This window comes from Aquila chrysaetos, chromosome 19 (genome assembly GCF_900496995.4).
Source record: "Aquila chrysaetos chrysaetos chromosome 19, bAquChr1.4, whole genome shotgun sequence".
NCBI classification, from domain to species: domain Eukaryota; kingdom Metazoa; phylum Chordata; class Aves; order Accipitriformes; family Accipitridae; genus Aquila; species Aquila chrysaetos.
In genome coordinates, this window is record NC_044022.1 from 27,455,625 (window position 1) to 27,476,676 (window position 21,052).

The window sequence follows — 21,052 nt, forward strand, 5'->3', positions numbered from 1 at the left end:
CCCAGAAGCATAAGGCTGAAATGTGCAAATTCAGTATAGCAAAAATGCAAATTCAGGATAGCAGAAACATTCTGACAACTGTTTTTTCAAGATGTCAGGGAAGAGTGCAGCAGAAAGTCGGGTAAACACCACAAAGACAGGAAAAAATATATTCGACATGAGGAATGACACATTCAAACCAGTTTTGAAACTGAATGCATTTCAGTGAGTTTAATTTTTAAATTAATGTAGAAGTGAGGACTAAACATGACATTTTGGGTGGGATTCATCTAAACAAACACAGGTGGCAGTTGTAGACATGGTATCAGTCTATGACTGGAGCTAGTCCTCCAGATTGCCTTCATATCCATGGAGACAAACAGTGACTTTACAGCAGTGTTCATCCCAACCTGAAGCTGATATCTGAAATAGGTCAGAGGAATTATGCTGCACCTGCCTTTTTCATTGCCATGACTATAAGGGAGATGGTGATGACCGTGTGGACCTCTGCCCTGAATGTGTCTGAGGAGGATGAGAGTTGTCCCACTCCTTTGCTGTCAGAGGAGACATGCCACCTCTGTATGCTTTCATTCTGAATCCTTGTGTTAATGGAGACAGTCCCCCAACTTCATCCCTCTGCTCCTCCTCCACCCTCAGACCCAAGTGGCATAATGGCTCCTCTTTCTGGATGAAAATCTCCCCCCCCCCGAAGCAGAGGACCATGAGCACTGCTGAGACACAGCCATTCACCTCTGCTGATTTATCTCTATTTCATCACTTGCATATCTTAAACATCCTTATGGGAGCTGTCGCATAACCCTGGCAAAACACCCTGGGCAAATGCTCACCAGCCTGCTGCTTTTGTCCCAAAACATTGACTCTTTGTACTTTAGGTGTTACTGAGTCTCAGAAGACTTCAGCCTGACCCCAGGAGGAGCATCCCTGCAGAGTGGGTGCAGAGCATCCATCCCTCTGTCACTGGAGCATCCTCCATTTCTGAGGAGCAGGAACCCTTGTGGGTGGCTGAACCTCTGAACCCGCTGAACCTCTTACTACTGAAGAAAGGCAAGGTATGGGAATACGAGTTGTTGGTGTTGGTACTTTGGATAGTTGCTGTTGATGTGTATCATCATGTTCACTGAAACTGCACCTCTCCCAGGGAGCCTCCAGTACCAGTTCAAAATAATGCCTGCAGAGTATCTCCTTATCCCAGGTCAGAGCTGGACTTTCCTTCTGCTGATGCTAAGCTGTAGAGCCTCAGAAGGACTCCTTGTGCCTGCAGTTTCCAGATAAAACCTGCCATTTTGGAGGGACCTGACTTGTCTGGGTCATTCCCAGCTGGATCCCAGCTTCCAGAACAGGAGGGCCCTTGTACCTGGGGAAGTCTCAGCATGGTTCGGTGCTGCAGCCCCCAGACAGAGCCTGTGAATCCTGGTAGGACATAGCTGGCTAGCTCAGAAAAGTCTGGGATGCAGCTGGTCTACTGGCAGCAAGAGTTAGTCGGGCCTCAGGACCTACAGCATGCTGTACTTCAGGCCTCCAAGACATGCTCAATTTAGTTATTCACAGACTTGTGGTCATTACAACAAGCAGACACAGGATTGATAAGTACCCCCAAGCACATTCAGTGTTTATTTCCACCACTACAAGGTGCGGACACCTAGATACAGTGATAAACACCACTGTGCATCTCCCCACTTCGGTTTCCTCACCCAGCTGGTGTGAACTGTCAGATGGACAGAATGCTTTGAAGAGCTCAGTTTTGAATATGTTCAGTTTTCCTCATCACCCAGAAATGCAGAAAAGCTGGTCTGTGCTCACTGAGGGACAGCCTTTTGTGCAAGAGAAGCCCAGAGAGGAGACCCTGGCTGCAGCACCTGCAATGTGTGACAGTCTCCTATTGCTAGCCCTGATAGTCCGGCAGGGACTAAAGAAGACACCATAGAAGAAATTTCCGCATTTGGAATAGAATCTGTGTATTGACACAAATATACCTGGAGCCCTGAAATCCTGCTTTAAATTATCACAGGTTGTTCATGGCATTGGGAACATCTCAAAACTCAAAGGTGGCTGCTTACTTCTCTGTAACACCTGGAAGGAAGGAAGGGAAATAGTACCTGGTATTTGCTCATGCTCTCAGTCCCAAATAAGTCTCATCAGAGCACAGGGTCTCATGCGGTCATTAAAGCCAACAAGTCCTCCCTCCTTTCATTGCTTCTGTTTACCATGTGCCTTCAGTGGGAATGAAATCGCTGCTGTCTTTGCATAGACGAATACACCTGGAAAGCCACTGACTACTGTGTCAGGCATGAACCTTCCTGGAAAATAGCATTTTGCGCACTGCCTGACGGATCTGCTTGGTCCTCATGCTGTAAACGATGGGGTTCAGTGTGGTGGGGAGGGTCAGGTAGAGATCAGCCAGCAGCACCTGTACATGCATGGGTATGCCGCTGGCAAACTGCTGTGCATAGATGGAGACTATCCCGGGGATGTAATACAGCAGCATCACGCAGATATGACACCCGCAGGTGCTGAAGGCCTTCCAGCACGATTTCTTCCCCAGGACAGTTTTAAGGATCATCCCATAGGACACAGCAATGAAAGCCATGTCCATCCCTACTATAAGAGAGGACCCAGCCACACTGTAAAGCCCACTGGGTCTGGGGTCTGCGCACGCCAGCTTCGCCACGGCCATGTGTTCGCAGTACGAATGGGGAACCACACGGGAACGGCAGTAGGGGAGGTTTGTCACCATCCCTGTCAAGGGCACCATGAAAAGCAGAGCTCTCACCACAATAGCCAGGCCTATTTGGGCAATTTTTCGACGATTCAGGATGGCTTGGTACCTGAGGGGGTGACAAATTGCAACGTAGCGGTCAACAGCCATGGCCAGGAGCACTCCCGACTCCCCTGATGTTGTGGAGTGAACAAGGAACATCTGAACGAAACAGGCCATGTAACCAATCTCAGTGGAGTTCAGCCAGAATATGCTCAGCATCTTGGGGATGATGGATGTCACCATCACCACATCAATGACCGCCAGCATGCCCAGGAAGCAGTGGATGGGGTCACGCAGGGACCTATCCACCCCAATGACAAGCAAAACTACACCATTTCCTACCAAGGCAATGATATAGCCTGAGCAGAAAAGGATGCCCAGACAGGTGGGGAAAGCTTCCAGGCTGGGGACACCCACAAGGATGAAAGAGGAGGAGCTGCGGCTGGGGTGGTTGAAGGGATCAGAAGCCATGCAGGAGAATCTTGCTTTTGTGCTTAAAAAAAGGAGCCTGGTTTGGAGCCCTGAGCTGTCCAGAACTACGGGGGATAAGGTGGGGACCCTGCATCAGTGAAAGAGCCAAATCAGGGATCCACATCGTTATTACGATGTGTGAGATGGGAGTTCTACAGCATAACATGACCAGGTAGGGGGAATGGATCAGAAATGCTGAATAAATGGGGCTGTTATGGCTTGAAAGTTCCTATAAGGTGAAGCAGTTCATGTTTCAAGTTGTGCCACCAGGGATAACCAAGGGACTTCCACAGTTCATTGCTTGTGAAAGGCTTGTTTCTTTGTTGGTTGCTCACCACTTCTCAGCTGACACCTTGAAATAAGCTGCAAGAGGAGAGAAAAAGGTTAGCATCCAGCTTCCTTCAGACAGAGCTTTTGCCTGAGCAGCCCTGGCTTCCCTGCAATGGCCCAATATAGGAAGTTCCTCCAAATTTGTAGGGCAAAAAGTGGTCTCAGAAAGTGGTCTGGGACATTAAGTGAGGTCATGAAATTACCTTTTGCTGCTCTGTCTTTATTCTGTCATTCACCCATGAGAGAAGCCTGCAAAACTAGGTGGTAGTCAGAGGAAAAGATTAATTTCTGAGGTTTTATTCTGACAGGAGAAGCTTGGACGTGATACAAAACCTCCAGAGAACAATCCTGCAGAGACAAGAGGAAGAGTCTGGGTACAGTGGGCAGGATCTACACATTCATTTGTGCCAAAACTTTGCTACTGCTTCTGCTGCTTCTCCACGCACGCTGGTAAAGACCAGGCAGGTGATGACCACACCAGATCCCTGCCTGTTAAAACAAATTGCCTGGATGATCATCCACTGACAGCTCTTTAGCAAGCAGCAAGCTGTGGGGTGACTCATAATACCCATGCTAGTGACAACATGGAGTAAAATTCACCTGTGTACAGCTGTGCTACAGCATCATTTAGGCCAAAATTTAATGTTAGACATGGCCAGTGTGGCAGTAGTGAGAAGCAGAAGCTAGACAAGTTCAGAATAGAAATAAAGAAGATATTGGGAGACGCTAAGGAAACACAGCACTTGAAGTTTTAAAATAGAGAGCAGACTTTCATAGGCTTTGAACCCTCCATTTGAACTACAGCTTAGCCCCAGGTTTGGGGTTGCTGCAGGAGCTGCTGGCTGAAAAGGCGGGTCGGGACAGAAGTGCTTATCTTCTGGTCTAAATGTCTGTGAATTAGGACATTTTAGAGGCTGAAACAGGATCAAAATTACTTTTTAATTATTGCACTGCACTGACCCTCTGCATCCCCATAACCAGCAGCTGCAGGAGTGAGGTGTGACTCCAGATTTGAGCAGCGAGATTAGTCTGTGGCTGCTTTCACCGCCTCACGCTCCCGAGCAGACCCACATACTGCCAGTGACACAGACCAGCCCCTGCTGCAAAACAGAGCTGTGCACCCTCGGATGGCACAAGCCCCAGTCTAACAAACAGATCTAAATGTCTTCATGAGGGTCTCTCCACAAAGACTCGGGGTATGGTTCAGCTGCCTAAACACAGGTGCCTCGAGCCATCTGAGACCCCCTGGTGCGTCCCACTTGGCTTCTACTTCCTTTACACACGGCAGGTCCCTGCAAACCCTGGGTGATGGTCTGCCTCTCCCACATGGATGCCTTGGGTAGCTGGGAGCATCTCAAGTGGCTGGAGACATCCCAGTAAGGGGCAGTGGAATGGCACCCTGAGGGTCTGAGACCCTGTTGCAGTCAGAGAAGAGCTCGAGCATGGAGCCTACAGATTAACTGACTCCCTAAATGTAGGGGTCTGCCCTAGGGTGAGATGAGTTACTCTCCAGGATCCAGTGACCGTAGGGGTTGGATCGCCACTGGCTGTAGTCAGTGCCTAGACATCAAGCACGCAAGCACGTGTGGACACTTACGTCCAGGCACTTACGTGTGTCTGAATCCAGAGTTGCATCCCCAGGTGCCTAGATCCAAGGCAAGAGTATATTTGCTTCCAGGAGCTCTCTTCCACAGCCAGTGTCTGACACAATATTATTATCAGTATTGCAGCAGTACTGAAGAACCCTGATCACAGTGACTTCTTGTCCTTGGAGATGGAAAAACATAGCACAGAAGAGCTTTGCAGCCTAAGCAAAGGCTTCTCATCCCAGTCTGCCAAGAAGGATAAGCCCAGGTATCTGTCTCACCTGTAGGACTGTCACCTGGAAGGCTGCAGCAGTACATCTCTGTGTATCTCTAAGTGCAGCAAAGCTGGGATATTAATCCATGCTCTGGAAATGCCCTAAGGGACAGCAGATGTAGGATGCAGAGGTTAGGTTGTCTGTCCTGTGAGAAATTGGAAATTTTCAAGACTGTTTCAGCTTCTTTCATTAGCTCTCCCTTGTAGTGTCATACCGTTGAGGTCTCAGGGTTATGTCTGTCTCCAGAGGCTGCTGGCTGCCCATGAGACCAATGTGCAAAATGTAAACTAAAAGAAGTCTATCTGAAGTGGAGAAAAATCCTTTTGTTTTTGCCAGAGAGAGCAAGATGGTTTGGAAACTCTGGCTTTCCACTCTTCTCTCCACTCAGAACCATTACAAAAAACTTTTATGTTTGTTGAATCCCTGAAAAGAGTTTGTGCAAGAATCGACACAGGGAGGTAGGATCTCAGAGCAGGTCCTGAGCCTTGGCTGCATCACGCAGTACATAGGTGAGGACCGATGCCTACTGATCATGCATAAGGAAACCACACATCATGGCAAACCTCCAGCAGGTGTAAGGCCTGCCTTTAAGGATCATTAGCAGGATGCCAGCTCATTAGGGAATAAATCCCCAATCTTCCCTAATTTTTCAGCTTATTTTCCAAAAAAAGATTTTGGGGAAGTGCAGACAAGAACCTATGTGTGAGCAGAAGTGCAGTACAAGAGGAACACCATTCTGAAGTGGAGCTTGTCCTTTATTTTCCTGCAAGCCATATAAAGTTAGTCTACCTGATATAAGGCAAGCAGGTATATTTATTTTATAGTGGTGACTGGGCTGTGTCAGGGCCAAGCATGGCACTGAGGGGAGAGGTGGAACTGCCCTGGAGAGCTTCCATCCCTGCTCTGTCCCACTGAGACCCTCTTCTGTCCTGTCCTGTCTTTTCTGTCTCCACCCTCAATGCTTCCTGCCCCCCTCCAAATCTTGGTGAACGGCACGGGATTTGTTCAGCACAGGGAGGGGCTCAGCAATGAGGGACATGTGAGATGGGGAGGAGATGAAGACACAGTCGTTAGTGATGTGCAGGGAATGCAATTCCTAGAGATTTTGTCAGAAAGGGGAGGTTTTCCTAAAGCGGGGGTTTTGTTCTGCAGATGCATTCCCTGCCCTAAGAGAACTTTCTTCTGCGTCCTGTCTCCAACTCTGCACTTTCCCAGAGGAATGTATGTGTATGCTCAGGGTGTGAGATGGAGATGCAGCCTCCAACGCATCTCTGTTTCCTTCAGTGATCCCCATGTAAGCTGTCTTGTCCCATGAACTCTACTCCAACCAGCTGGCAGCCCTGGAGAGCCTGGGAGTGTCTCTGGGACTGCTTGACCCCATGCATGGTCTGGGAGGCACAGACCTGATGTGGGATGGGTGGATCAGCTCTGACATTTGGGATGCTTCAGTCTGTCAGGGCTTCTACGTCAAAGCAGCCCGTAAGAGCTACAGCTGAGACCCTGTTCAGGACAGGGCATTTCTACCATCCATCACAGGTCCATGTGGACTCAATGTTATCTCTACTGCCATGGTCTTATGCACATTCTTTTCTTGGCCTCTCCTCCCTCCAGGGACCCGTGTCTTCTTCACACCTGAACAAACCCAGACAGCCAGGAGTGCACCTGCCCCTCCATCCTGCAGGGATCTCTGCATGTTGGGTGGCAACGATGCCTCACAATTTCTCCTTTCCAGACACGTAAACTGGCACCGTGTCCTGCTGAGCAGAGGGAATGTCTTCAGGGGTCAGGTCATATGCTGGGGCAGGGACATGGTAGGGAGCATGTTTTTGCTTGGAGTTCACTTCTCTGCGTGGTTGATATGTCTCAATGGCGGATTAGGAAGTCTCAGTACACCCAAAACAAGAATCTCTTCCCAAGGGAGGTCCCCGCATGCTTGTCACACACTTTGGGGCCTGTCATGTCATACATGGCACTGTATTTATTGCTTTTGCACCCAGGAGATTCCTGGCTGCTGCTCTGGACCACAGGGTGCAAACATGGACCCTGCCCCAGGGAGTTTGAAAGTGGACACCAGCCATGCAGGTCAACGCAGACTGAAAACACTCACACAAACACAAACAGCTTCAGTGGCCTGATCCTGTTCTCCTCTCTGGCTGATTAGGATGAATCCTTTTAGAGAAAATTGTGTATATGTATATATAATATGGATCCCTCTAGTAGCTGAGCTGAGGCACTCAGTCTACCCAGCAGCTGGCCCTGCATCCTTGGTCTCCCCAGTTGCCTCATGCACATACACACAGAGGTGTGAACTGCTCCCTCCATTAACTGGCTGAGTCCTGTGGCATCACCAGGGGCTGACCCCATGGTCTCTGCAGCAGCATTAGCTTGCATCCCCCTGGTTCCTTCAGTAGCAACTCAAACCCTCTGGTCTCTCTAGCATCCAGCCCAGACTTAGAGCCTCACTGACACCCGGCTCCCAAATCTCAGCCTACTCACTGGCTGGTCCTGCCTGATGTTTGCTGGTGGTTGCACACTGATGTACATACCCACCCCGGTCTCTCCGGGTGCTGGCACCCTGGACTCGTGGGCCCCTATGGTCCATGCTCCCCACTCCAGCAGCTGGTGCTCAGCCCTCGGTGTTCATATGCGCACACAGATTAGGGGACTTTCACCCAGGGATGTTGTTAGAAATGGAGTTTAATGAGAAAACGGGGCAGCCTGCGCTGATCAGGCACCAGGCGTGGACAGACAGCATGTTGACCAACAGCCTGTTTACATGTGACTGGACCCTTTCATCCCCTTCTCTCTTCTGTTTTCCCACACTTCTTTGCCCCCCAATACACCCTGATCCCTCCCATTCCCAGCCCTTTGTTCGTCCCCTAAACATCCCATAGTGAGTGCTGCACAGTCCCAAAGTTCTCTTCCTGGCATTCCGTATTGATTGTCCCACCACCCTGCAGGCAGTACCCCGTGTCAGTTTGCGAGGAGCAGACCCACTGCCCTTGACCAACGTGGAGGTCTCACACCAGGCCATGGGCTGAACATCCTCCTGGGACAGCCTGGGGAGCAGCCAGGCTGGGGGCTCTGCTGGCTCTGAGGGGGATATTGGGGTTCCCCCGCCTGCCACGTTCCTCTGCTTCTTCACGTTTATGGAGGTGAACCTTTAATCACACAACCCAACAGCCACGGCACCCAGCAGACAGGTTCCTGCTGCAGATCCCCACAGGAGGATGGCATCCATGGCTGTCGTGGTTTAACCCTGGTAGGCAGCTAAGCCCCACACAGCCACTCGCTCACACCCACCCCTGCAGTGGGATGGGGAGAGAATCAGAAGATTAAAAATCTGAAAACTTGTGAGTTGTGATTAAGACAGTTTAATAATCAAAAAGGAAAAAAAAAACCCAAAACAAAAACAACAAAGGAAAATAAAACCCAGTAAAAGAAGTGATACAAAAGGAGGAGGAGCAGAAAAGGTCTTGATGCTGTGCAAGCGCTGCTCAGCAATAACTAAAATATCAGTGTGTTATCATCAATGCTGCTTTCATTACAAAACCAAAACATAGCTCCACACAAGCTACTATGAAGAAAATTAACACTATCCCAGGTAACACCAGTTCCATGGTGCACGGAGAGGCCTGGCAGAGCAATGCAGAGCTCCTTGCCCCTGCGCAGGGCAGAAGTGCAGCAACACCCAGAGACCAGTGGGTACCTCAGCTGTCTGTGCTAGCCTCCACGGCACTTCTCCTGTGCAGAGGGACCAACTGCCACTTCCACTGGGGTGACTTTACCTGTCAGAGCATGAAGAAGTCATCAAGGAGATGTCAACTGGATGCTACTGAACTGATGCTCTGGTGTAGCCCCTCTGTAGGGGTGGGGAACAGAGACAGGGGAGAGTCAGAGAGGTGTTCAGGGGATTAACTTTGGTGAGAGATAGATAAAGTGTGCTCTGTGTTTGTGCCTTCAGAATGGTGGTGACTGTGTGTGGGTACCTGCTCCCCAGGGCTGACAGACCTTCACCGAGAGGGAGGGGATGTTCTCAGCAACCTGGTCTGACCTTGTAGGTGACCCTGCATTGACCAGGAGGTTGGACTAGAGACCTCCTGAGGTCCGTTGCAGCCTGAGTTATCCCGTGGTCCTGTGATCCCATGTCTCTTACACCCCTTGGCATGGCTCTGCTGCACATAAAGTGGTATATTAAGGAAACAGCTGTTTTCTGTGGTTCAGCTGCGCTACGTCATTTTGCCAGAACAAGATCAGGTGGTGCCTGCAATCCTTATTTATGTTGGGAGATCTGAGGGAACTGGACCACCCAGAGGTGCCGTGCCAATATCACTGCCTTGGGCTAGGGACCGGCAGGAGAACAACCTGCTGAAGCCCTTGGTACTGACCTGAGTTCAGTGGGTGCCAATGTTTCCTGGGGCACCTGCGGCTCTGAACATACACTGAGAGCCGCACCAAGGTCCAGAAGAGGTTTTGGCCATTCTAGGGAACGGACTTCGTCTTCATGAGTCCCAGCCCTGTGCCCTGAAGGCCAGGCCCAATCCGTCCTGCTGTGGGTCTCTGGGAGATCACCTTGCACACTCCATCACGAATCTGCTTTGTCCTGATGCCATAGATCAGGGGGTTGAATGCCGGCGGGATGAGGAGGTAGATATCAGCCAACAGGACCTGGATGTGGGGTGGGAGCTCCTGATGGTACCTCTCCATGTACATGGAGAGCAGCCCAGGGATGTAGAAGAGGGCTATGAGGCAGAGATGTGAGCTGCAGGTGCTGAAGGCTTTTCTGCGGGCTTGTGGGGAGGAGAGGCTGAGTACAGCTCGGAGGATGAGTGCGTAAGAGAGGGCGATGAGCAGCGAGTCGAAGCTGCCCACGTAGGTGGAGATGGAGAGGCTGTAGGTGTTGCTGAAGGCAGCATCTCTGCACGCCAGTTTGAGCACGGCCATGTGCTCACAGTACGAGTGGTCCACGACTGCTGGGCTGCAGAGAGGCAGGCGGTGAATCTGGAAAGTGAGGGGGCTCATGAAAACCACAGCCCTGAGCAGGGTAGCCAAGCCAATGGCAGCCACAACAGGGCAGGTCAGGATGGACAAATACCGCAGTGGATTGCAGATGGCCACGTAGCGGTCGAAGGCCATTGCCACCAGCACCCCCGACTCCATCACAGAGAAAGCATGAACAAAGTACATCTGGGTAAGACAAGCATCCAGGCTGATGGCAGTGGAGTGAAACCAGAAGATGCCCAGCATTTTTGGGGTAATGGAGGTGGACATCACCAGGTCAATGACTGCCAGCATGGACAGGAAGAGGAACATGGGCAGGTGCAGACTGGGATCAGCCTTTATCACGCACAGGAGGGTGCTGTTCCCAGCCAGTGTGACAAGGTACATGATGCAGAAGGGGACGGAGATCCAGTGGTGCAGGTGCTGCAGCCCCGGGATGCCTGTCAGGTGCAGCTCCGACAGCGAGGTGTTGGTGGGGTGCGCGTGGGGCATGGTGGTCACTGCAGGAGCCTAAGTGAGGAGAGCCCAGGCACACAAGGACAGCCATACCCTCGGTCACACCAAAGGTCCATCCAGCCTCAGATCCTATGTCCAGCATCAAAAGCAGACCCTTAGGGAAGACTATGAGAAAGGAAACATACCATGACACTTTTCCTGTGTACTTTCCCAGCTTCCAACAATTTAAAGCTCAGGGACTTCCTAGACTGGATGTGTTTTCTCCATTTTAATTAACCCTAGCCCAGAAACCCATCTAGCCTCTTCTGTGCAAAATTTTAGCACCCACACCATCTTTTAGCAAGGAGTTTCACAAACTAATGGCACCTTTTGTGAAATAACCCCTTCCCTTTCTTGTGAGCCTGACATTTGCTAGTGTCGTTGAGGACCCATAGTTCCTACATCAAAATGGGCAGAGAAGAGTTAGTAGAATCCTTGTTCTTCCTCCACGTACCACCATGAGACGTGGAAGTAAGTAAACCTCAGATGATGGAAGTTTTATTCCAGACCTGCAGGAGAATTTTTAAAGCCTCCATCAGCACCGACTATTCGATTTACCATATTCAGCTCCCATTTGTCTTGCTCTGTATCTAGAAAGATGGAGCTGAAAAGGACTTTCTGGATCACAGAGCCGAGTGCCTGTTGCTTTAGGTGTGACAGCTTACCTTATCCAGGAAAACTGATAGTCAGCATCCTAGGATATTTTGCTTTCATGCATCTGCTGGAAGATGGCTCCAACCCTCCACCCTGCTCCAGCAGCTGGGAAATTACCTCTACTTTCCTCTCTCAGTGTGATCCCATCCAGTTTCTATCACCTCTGAAATTAAATCTGATTACACTTTTCCCTCCCTGCTATTTGCACCCCAGTGTGTCTATAAAGCCACACAATCCAGCCTGACATTTGCTAAGCGAAAGAGCCTCTGCTCCTTTGTCCCCTTTCACAAGACCAGAGTTCTGCTCCTCGTCGCACAAGCAGTTTTCCTCTTTACACCTTCCTTTAAAGCACCTTTCTTGGCTGTGCCTGGTTAGAGTCACACAGACGAGGTCTCACAAAGGGGTCTTGGATGATGCACAACAGTTTGCTTAAGATCAGTCTTCAAAGAGCTCCACTTTACATGTGGTTTCAATAGTCCCATGCTTTTGAGGTCCAGTTGCCCACGTCACCTTCGCCTCAGGAAGGAGAGGCACTAGGGTTTCTGTTTCCCAGGGGTGCAACCCATCTCTCAGCCAGATTAATTGCTGTTTTCCAGCAGGACCTTGCAGGCAGAATGTGACATGTCCAGAAAGCATCACATTATCAGGGGTAGATCTTTCCAAGCAAATCTGATTGCTTGCTTTCTTGTCATTTATAAAACTTGTTAGCAGATTAAAGTTTCTGAGCAAATCATACTCTCAGAATTGCTTGTTCAGTGGAACACCCTCAGGTAGGATGAATGTGAAGTGCAGGGGCAAAGGACTGAGCTGGAGGTCTGCAGATTGAAGTGCATTGTGGCTGGCACTTTAGGGAAAATAATGGCAAACTAGAGGGAGTTCAGAAATAAGGATGAAGTTAAGCTGGAGAGCTGAGGGGACTAGCTCACCTGGGGAACAGTCTATGAGAAGAGCCTTGAAACATGTTAAAGGCTACAGTGAAGTGGAAAGGAATAATTGTCCTACATGTCCTCTGAAAGGACAAGTCAGGGGTCTAAATCCCAGAAAAAGTAGGAGAAATTCAGTCTAGGCTTAAAGAAAATTTCTCCAATGGTAAAGATAGAAATGCAATGATGAAAATAGAGTTGCAGTGCCCAAGGAGACTGATAATCCATTTTTGCAGAAGACCAAGTGGGAAAAAAATCTGTTAGGGATGACCCTGGTACAACCACGTTGTAATGGCAAGGGTGCCAGATCGGATTGGGTTTTGTTCACATCTGTTCTGTAGGACTTCTGAAGGTGGTCCACGGAGTGACTGCAGAAACACCTTCAAAAACCAAACATGCACATTCGCTCCCCACTCCCCCGCCCATGCATTCCCATTCTGAAAGCAAGCAAACAGAGTGGAGGAGAGTAAAAGCTATATGCCTGTGGATAAAGTCTACCCTTAAATTTATTCAGCTGTAAAGCAAACTCTCTGCAAAGACAATGTGCAAGCTGGTCCGAGAATTTTGTGTTGCAAGAAGACAAGGCTGCCTAAGATCTTTTTCAAAACTCATGGTGCTTTTTTTTGTAAAGAATGTAGTCAAGAAGCATGGAACTGGAGAGGGTCATGGGGCCTTTTCCAGACTCTTTTCTTTTTTTTCCTCTCTTTTTAAATAGATTTATTTTTTTAAGTTTATAAAGAAAAGACTGCAGCAGCAAATCCTTTTGTGCTGCTTTTATTTAAAATCCGTGCACTGATGGATGACCTACCTGGCTTGCTGCTGCAGATTTGTCCAGATAAATCAGTAGGTGTACCCAACTCGCCCAGCCCCTGCGGGAGTGGTGCTGGCCAGCCCCGCTTCCACCAGGTATGTCGCCTGCTTCTCTGACCCAGCAGCTTTTAGTGGTGGAAGCATTTATAAGTTTGCTGAGAGGAATCCCTGGTGTGTCTGTCTCATGGCTCAAGAAATGAGTCTACACACATACATGTGTGCAGCTGACTTGCTCGTTTACTGACTAACCTCTTAATTCAGTTTAATTGAGAAGATATTGTGGCCAATCCCCTATAGGGCTTATAACCCCTGCAGTAGCCTGAACTCTACCTCATCCTTTGACCCTTCCAAACACAGGTCCCCGAGCTTGGTATTATTGCCTGCTCCCTCTTTTCGGGATGCTGGATCTTTCCAGATGCAAATGAGGTCTGGGTCTCCTTCCATGGTCTGTGCGACCATGAGATGGAGCTCCTGGCTGTCTCCATCCTGTCAGAGGCTGCAAGTCAGGGGAGGGATGTCCTGTCCCACACTCGTGCTTTGCATTCTCTAAGAGAACAGCAGAAAGAGTGCAGCTAGATAGAAATCACATGGCAGACCAATTCTGGCCACTTGGCCTGAGACTAATTTTGTCTAAGTCTCCTTCTGCAAAGTCAGGGTTTGCCATTGAAAACCCTCTGACCAAAGAGGGCTGGCACTGCGTGGTGAAAGGGCTGCCGAAAGCAGTGGTGTGCTTCCCTGAAGGGGATGAGAAGAGCTGCACCAAGCCTGGCTGGGTGTCCCCAGGGTTGGGTGATACTGGGAGCAGTGCATCCTACCTGGGCAGCATCAAGCAACAGCAATGGAGGCAGACCCTGTAACTGGAGAATAAATCCACTGACTGGTAGGCTCCAGGCAGTGCACCCAGCACCAACACTTTCCAGCCCCGACACTTTCTAGCCCCAACTTGGACGAGGGCTATGAGACTCAGGTTGGAGAAGTCTGGTCTCTGAGTCAGGCGGAAGGATCTGTGCTGTATTTCAGTTGTTGGGCATTGTGTAGATTGTACTGTTGCCAAGGGGGTGGTGGTGGTACAGGATGCGACTGTTCATCGTCCAGAAGGCACCCAAAGGCAGCAGTGTCAGGAGACACTGAAAGAATTGAGTTTATACCCACCAGCTTGGGTTTGGTGTTCACCACAGCTCTTTGTAACGCTCCCCTTTCCTCTCTAGCTCAGTGCAGGATACATGCAGGACCTCAGGCTTCCCTTAGAGACCAGACTCATGGAATTCCTGTGCCCTGATTTCCATGGGGTGAAGGCACAGGGAGAGCTGTGATGGTAAGTCAGTATGTGGTGTTAGGAGATGAGTTTTCATCATAGTTAAAATCAGGTACAGGATTTCCGAGGAGAACAAGAAGAGCTTAGTCCCCATTCTCTGCTCCCCTATTTTAATCTACACTCCTGCTCCTTGCCTCCAGTGCTTGGAGGTGACCCTCCTACAACAGCCCCACAGGCTTTTTTTTAGTTTATGGCCCTGTCCCTTGCATAAGGAAATCTGCATAGAGCAAAGGAGACTTGTGCAATTGTGCTCTCCAGCTGCTCTATGCACCCCATTGTAAGCAATTCCCACTCTCCCTAACACCTCCGCTGCACGTGAGCTTTAGTTCAGGGGAAGGAGCAATGTATTACCCTCATGCAGTGCAGCACGTGCAGAATTACATGGTCTCCAAAGAGGAGAGCCAGTTTGCTAAAGTGCCAAAACCACAAGAGTAGGATCTCACAGGAGTTTGGAGGCAAGCGAAGGCTTATGAAAAACTGGAGCTTCTCAAAATCCCATTACAGGTGCCTATATGCTTAGGGAAGAGACACAACAACACAGAAAGTTAGGGAGTCTCAAAATTTTATAGAACAACATTTCATGGCTGATGCTGTTTTGGTGTTTCTAATTAGAAAGGAACAAAACCTTATGTGACAGTGCAGTGTTTCAGTATGACTTATAGATCCTGTTCTCAAATGAGCTGGCTTTTTGTGATTGCTGCAAATGCTTCAGTAAGGTTTCAAGACAGCATTGGGAGGAAAACAAAATCTGTTTGGGCCAACATCTGGATGAGAGTGTGTGTGTGTGTGTAAATGTGCATACTCATATGTATGCACACTGTCCCCTCATAGCCAGGCACCAGGATCAGGAAGCTGCTAAATACTAGTAAGTGAATAAATGGAGAGTTACAGACTGGGTGAAAAAGGTACATGGGGAGGATGAAGCCATGAACAGACTTTCATTTCCAAAGTGGCAACAGTCTTTTATCAAGAGCTGAGATGAAGAGGAGAGTCATGAGGTGATACAGATCTGAGGAGAACCAAAGATACAGATAGACACGATTTATCTTTCCATTCTGAACAGGAATGTAGAATTCACTTTCTAAAAATAATGTTTCACCTGTCAAATTTTCCGTGGTGCCTCCAGCTTTCAGGGTTTGGCCAAGATGATGGAGGGGTCATGCTGCTTTTCCAATAGACAGCTTTTTACGCTTTTTCTTTGCTCCCCAAACATGCCGCCGTTGGTCCCTGGCCCAAACCCTATTCCTTGCCACCTGGCGTTAGCGATGGGCTGGAGTCAGGACTGGGACTGGATCTCTTTCTGCCAGAGCAGGCTCAGCACCCGGTCCCGGATCGGCTTGGTCCTCATCCCGTAGATGAGTGGGTTGAGCATGGGAGGCACCAGCAGGTAGAGGTCAGCCATCAGGATGTGGACGTGCACGGGGATGTTCTGGCCCCAGTGCTGAGTGTAGAATGAGAAGAGCCCAGGTGTGTAGAAGAGCACGATGACACCGATGTGGGAGCCACAGGTGCCGAAGGACTTCAGACGAGCCTCTCTGGAAGAGAGGCCTATCACCTCCCTCAGGATCAGCATGTAGGAGACAGCGATGAGGATGGAGTCTGAGCCCACCACGATGGTGGCAGCCGTGATCCCGTAGATGCTGTTGGGCCGGGTGTCCCCACAGGCCAGCTTCACCACTGACATGTGCTCACAGTAGGAGTGGCGAATGATGCGGGGACCGCAGTAGGACAGGCTGGTCACCATGCATGTCGGAGGGGTGACGATGGCAATGCCGCGCACTGCAGCAGCCAAACCCAGCTTGGCAATGGTGGGGCCAGTCAGGATGGCAGAGTAGCGCAGGGGCTTGCAGATGGCCAAGTATCGGTCGAAGGCCATGGTGAGCAGGACCCCCGACTCCGCCGTAGAGAAGCTGTGGATGAAGAACATCTGGGCCACACAACCCTCAAAGTTGATCTCGTGGGATTGGAACCAGAAGATGCTCAGGAGCTTGGGTATGGTGGAAGTGGTGAGCACGAGGTCAATGGCAGCCAGCATGGAGAGGAAGTAATACATGGGCAGGTGCAGGCTTGGGTCCAGCCTAATCACTAGGAGGAGTGTGATGTTCCCCAGCACTGCCATGAAGTACATGGTGCAGAACGGGAAGGCAATCCAGAATTGAGCATCCTCCAGCCCAGGGATGCCTGTCAGGGTGAAGGATGTGGAACTGGAGTGATTTGGGTAGGACATGAAGCACTGTTGCAGAGCCAGAAGGGAAGACACAGGAGTAGCTGGCATAGACAGAGAGAGGAATGAGCTGTAACAAGCACTGCTGTGGACACCAGCCACCACCCCTGCCTGTCTCCTTGCTGGAGTCCCTCTCTGAATGGGCAACTAGCCCACAGGACGCCTGTCTCCTGCGTTAGGAAGGAAAACCAGTGTCATGACCAAAACTGGCCTGAGGCTGCAGTGCTGGTCCCTTCCAGCGCCAACCCTCCCACAGTGCATTGTACCTCCTTACCCTCAAGCCCTTGCCAAAAGGAAGAAGTGCTGTGGATTGTCCCAGTTTTACAGGGAAAACAGAGGCACAGAAGGGTTAAATTAGCCTGCTGGCAGTATGGGAATTAGATGCAAGTTTCTCAGGCACTTGTACCCCCTGTTTTCCCCAACATACCACAGGGCCAGACTTCATCTCCTCGGCTTTCCAGACATTTGACTTCCTTGACCCCTAAATAGTTTCATCTCTCCTCCAAACTGGTTCGAGTCCTCCACATGACACAAACCAACAGGCATTTCAGTCTGCTTCTAGTCATTGCTATTTGCAATGTAAGGCTGAATACTGCAAAGCCAATATTGTGAAAATGCTGCCAAGACAATTTTATTTATAATAGTTTATTGCAAAGAGGACTCCGTTTACAGAGTAGTCAGCTACCTTGGCTATAAATTCAGGGAGGCAGAGCCACAGCTGGCACAAGCCAGTCCAGCAGGAAACATGTCTCGTGCCAGAATTATTTATCTGGAAAGGGCAAACACATCTGAGATCCTGTAATCCTGTGCTTGGGAAAAAAGCAGATACTCCCTCCCTCCTCTCTGCCAGAGGTAATTAATCTACAAATCCTGTGTACTGTTCTGGGCAGTGTTACCTGTACTTCATCTTGTATAATAAAGCTATCCAGATTATTTAATAATGCTATTCAACAAGCATCAGACTCAGTTTTTACTGGGTCCTTTCATTTATGTTCACAGTGTTGTGCCAGTTCTGGTCCCTTAGCAGGGTCTGATTTCTTGGGTACACAAACACATGAAATACCAAGGCAGCAACCTCTTTAGCTCAGTCTCTCTGACCAGCCCATTTGGGTCATGCAAAGACACTGTCCCCACTGCGCTTCAGTTTCATCCACGTCATACCTGACCTCCTCTACATTTCATGCGTCCTCCTCTTGACATGCCTTGCAGCCACGGTGCCAGTGTGCTAGCAATCGAAGGTGCCTCCGGACCCTGAACACGCATGCACATGGGGACAGGCGTCTAGTGCCACCTCCCAACCCTGCACAGAGGATCGCACCTGGAGGAGCTCTTCCTTCATCACATCAACTCCAACCCAGCCTTGCATGGACCTCTCACTTCTACCACCAACCCCCAAGAATGGCTGCAATTGCAGCCTACATACAAATGCCATGTTAGGAAGATACTGTAATTTTGGCTATTTTTCAGTTGTACATGCAACAGCAGGGATGGGAGCAGCACTTTCAGACTTGTTGCTGCTCAAGTGGAGCAGTGCTTTCAGGCCTGTTCTGAGCATTTTTTTTGTGCTTCATTGGCACAAAAAGCTGATAGTTTTATTTTGTGCAATTAAGTAGTTCAGTAACTTGTAAAGTGACATGTTTTGCTCATTGCAGTCGGCAAAATCCGGAAGATTTTCTAGAAATGGGGGACATTACCAGGCACCTTGACCTAGCTTGCTGTACCCCATTTAGATTTGTTGCAAACTTATTGTACTTCGTTTTTAAGCAGTGAAACAGATTAAAATACCCTCAGAGAATGACCTGCTTGGTATTGAACAAAGTGCAAAAGGAGTTGAAGTCTTTGATTGCTAGCATACTGGCAAAGCTTTCCTCACTTTGCAAGGAGGGAATAGATCCTGGTACTTGAAGCTGAGATTTTAACTCTTTCCTCACTCATTTTTGTCAGCTCTGCATCTCTGCTGCTAAGCAATAATAATTAAATTTACCAGATTTGAAGCACGTAACATTTTGTGTCATTCTTAGACATTGTAAATCTACCAGCCATGCAGTCTGAGCCTGTGAAGAACATATAGCCAACTCCTTTTGCAACCACACGCTGATCTGACTGAGCTAACAGCCATCCAGCACTCCTGATCAGCATACAGCCTGTCATGAAAAAAAGATCCCTTGAATTTTGGGTTTTAAGAGAGCTAGAGTAATGATCCAGTCCATACCCCCTCCCCAGTATAAGATCAAAAGTAATCTCTGATAGATACATGCACGACCTGATCTCCCATTGCAAAAACACAATACTTTCCCCAAATCACTCATTTCAGAGCATTTTCCTAGAGTCAAGCCTATGTCTCACTAGAGCTCATGACTTTTGTCCTTTCCATAAGGGAGAAGAACAAATTATTACCTTCCTTGTGGTGTTTGCCATCCTCTTCAGGTTTGCTCAAGCAAAAAGGACAGGACTAGAGCTATGATCAGGTAATTGCAGCTCTTCACAGATGACTGGGTTAGCAGAGGTTACACCTATGTGTCTACAGCTTGTTTCAAGTTGATTTAACCAAGGAACAGCTTGCAGCCAAACAATTAGCACTGTGGTAATTAACCTATGCAAGGAAGAAAACTGAGGTTGCAGGTGTATGACTGGCAGTTCTCGACCACAATATTCACTTAATGTGGGATATCTAGAAGTAATAAAGTAGCTCATTAACTCAATAAGAGATGAATTCCACTTAGATGTATTGGCATATCTGCATAGTAGCTTTTCTGGAGAGATTGTTTTATATTCCACCCCGATCTGGCTAAAATTTGAACTTGGCTCAGAACTTGGCACTATGCTTAAAAATACTGGCATAACACCAGATTAAATGAAAAAAAAAAAAGTCTACCCAGCTCACCTGGATGATTTGGATGTGACCCTGGCTGTACCTACATCATCTTCAAATACTTTTTCTCTCTCAACAACCAAGCAACTCCTCAACATGCCAAAAGGACCCACATGGAAATATTTATACACCTTAAGGAACCTGATTACCTCAATCACTCACTGCTGGGACTTCAGAGACACTAATCATCACAGAGGAGAAACTGCTGTCTGGGAATAACCAGGAATAGCAATGGTTTGTAAACAAATTCACTCCTCTTTCCCACTGCATGGGTTATGTCTGCTTCAGCATTAAGCAGTGCCAAACAGATCTTTGGTCCACAAAGGGGGAAGATTTTATCTCTGGGTGGGCAAATATCCCTCTGGGCACGACTGGCTGTTCTCCGGGTACACACACAAAGATGCATGTGTCCTTCAGGCTTAATTTTATTGGTATAAAACTTGCTTTGGATTTGGATCCAGTGTCACTGCACTCCTTCTGGGGCACAAGACAGCAGCCTGGATTCTTAGGGCTGTATTTTAATGTCACCTTTCACCTGAGGATCCTGAAGCATCCATGAACTTTAGTGAATACTTTGTAAATGAGTCCTGATCCTTTGGACCTAATTTAGGTATTCCCTGGCAGTCTCTGAGGGTGGAGGTCATGTATGAACCACAGATGATCAGTATGGTATTTAGGGAGAGGGGTCTTGGGGAAGGAGGGCAGGAAGCCATTCAGATAATCACCGCATCTGGGATCAATGTCGGTTTTTCAGCTGTTTCAGTCTGGCAACTACAAACATGACACAAAGAGCAATGACTTATGGGTGTGCTGGCCCCTTGGGCTACTGGTCCTTCAAAAGAAAGCAACCAAAACTAGCAGAAATCTGTAGAGGAGGAGGAGAAGATCAGTTTAAGGGGCCTTGTGGCTTCTGCTGGCATTTTCGCTACAGACTAATAGATGGCATGGTTGGAGATGCTCTTGGAAGAAGGCAACCCACGCTGAGGCAGGGACAGCCCTGAAGGACCATGGGAGACCCAAGCTGGGGCAGAGGAGAGCAAGTAAGGACCAAGGAGCAGCAGAAGGAAACAGCCACGCACTGATCCAGACCTCCTGCACCACTGTCACCCCACCAAAGGGACTGGGAGGGCAGGAATGCAACACGTGGCAACAACATGGGGAGTTAAGACTAGGACAGGGGAGAAGAGATGCTGGAGTGATGAAAAATCAGGGAAAGGGGGAGGAACGGTGTTTCCCTAAATGTTTTTTTAAATTATATTTTTAATTCTTTTTTTCCAATTATATTTTTTATTCTTTTTTTTTCCTCAATGCATGAGTGAATTATTAAAAGTTTATGTT

At 48.8% G+C, this 21,052-nt stretch overlaps 3 protein-coding genes across 3 annotated transcripts; all 3 read right to left on the reverse strand.

Moving 5' to 3' along the window:
• Positions 1 to 384: 384 nt before the first annotated feature.
• On the reverse strand, positions 385 to 3,249 carry LOC115353395 (olfactory receptor 52I2-like). Its single transcript, XM_030042754.2, has one exon. The coding sequence runs from the start codon at positions 3,227 to 3,229 to the stop codon at positions 2,282 to 2,284; it is 948 nt and encodes a 315-aa protein (XP_029898614.1). The 5' UTR covers positions 3,230 to 3,249; the 3' UTR covers positions 385 to 2,281.
• A 2,366-nt stretch (positions 3,250 to 5,615) lies between these two features.
• On the reverse strand, positions 5,616 to 12,900 carry LOC115353626 (olfactory receptor 52K2-like). Its single transcript, XM_041118448.1, has 2 exons — positions 9,130 to 12,900; positions 5,616 to 5,843 (listed from the first exon to the last, which is right to left on the reverse strand). Exon 1 carries the CDS (start codon positions 10,911 to 10,913, stop codon positions 9,903 to 9,905), a length of 1,011 nt encoding a protein of 336 aa, XP_040974382.1. The 5' UTR covers positions 10,914 to 12,900; the 3' UTR covers positions 5,616 to 5,843; positions 9,130 to 9,902.
• A 2,263-nt stretch (positions 12,901 to 15,163) lies between these two features.
• Positions 15,164 to 16,919, reverse strand: LOC115353394 (olfactory receptor 52K2-like). The gene has a single exon (XM_030042753.2). It carries the CDS (start codon positions 16,891 to 16,893, stop codon positions 15,895 to 15,897), a length of 999 nt encoding a protein of 332 aa, XP_029898613.2. The 5' UTR covers positions 16,894 to 16,919; the 3' UTR covers positions 15,164 to 15,894.
• Between the last annotated feature and the right edge of the window lie 4,133 nt (positions 16,920 to 21,052).

What these genes read in the sequence shown, in the direction of transcription:
- LOC115353395 (XM_030042754.2), bottom strand. Translation starts at nt 3,229, where the DNA reads ATGGCTTCTGATCCCTTCAACCACCCCAGCCGCAGCTCCTCCTCTTTC.
- LOC115353626 (XM_041118448.1), bottom strand. Translation starts at nt 10,913, where the DNA reads ATGCCCCACGCGCACCCCACCAACACCTCGCTGTCGGAGCTGCACCTG.
- LOC115353394 (XM_030042753.2), bottom strand. Translation starts at nt 16,893, where the DNA reads ATGCCAGCTACTCCTGTGTCTTCCCTTCTGGCTCTGCAACAGTGCTTC.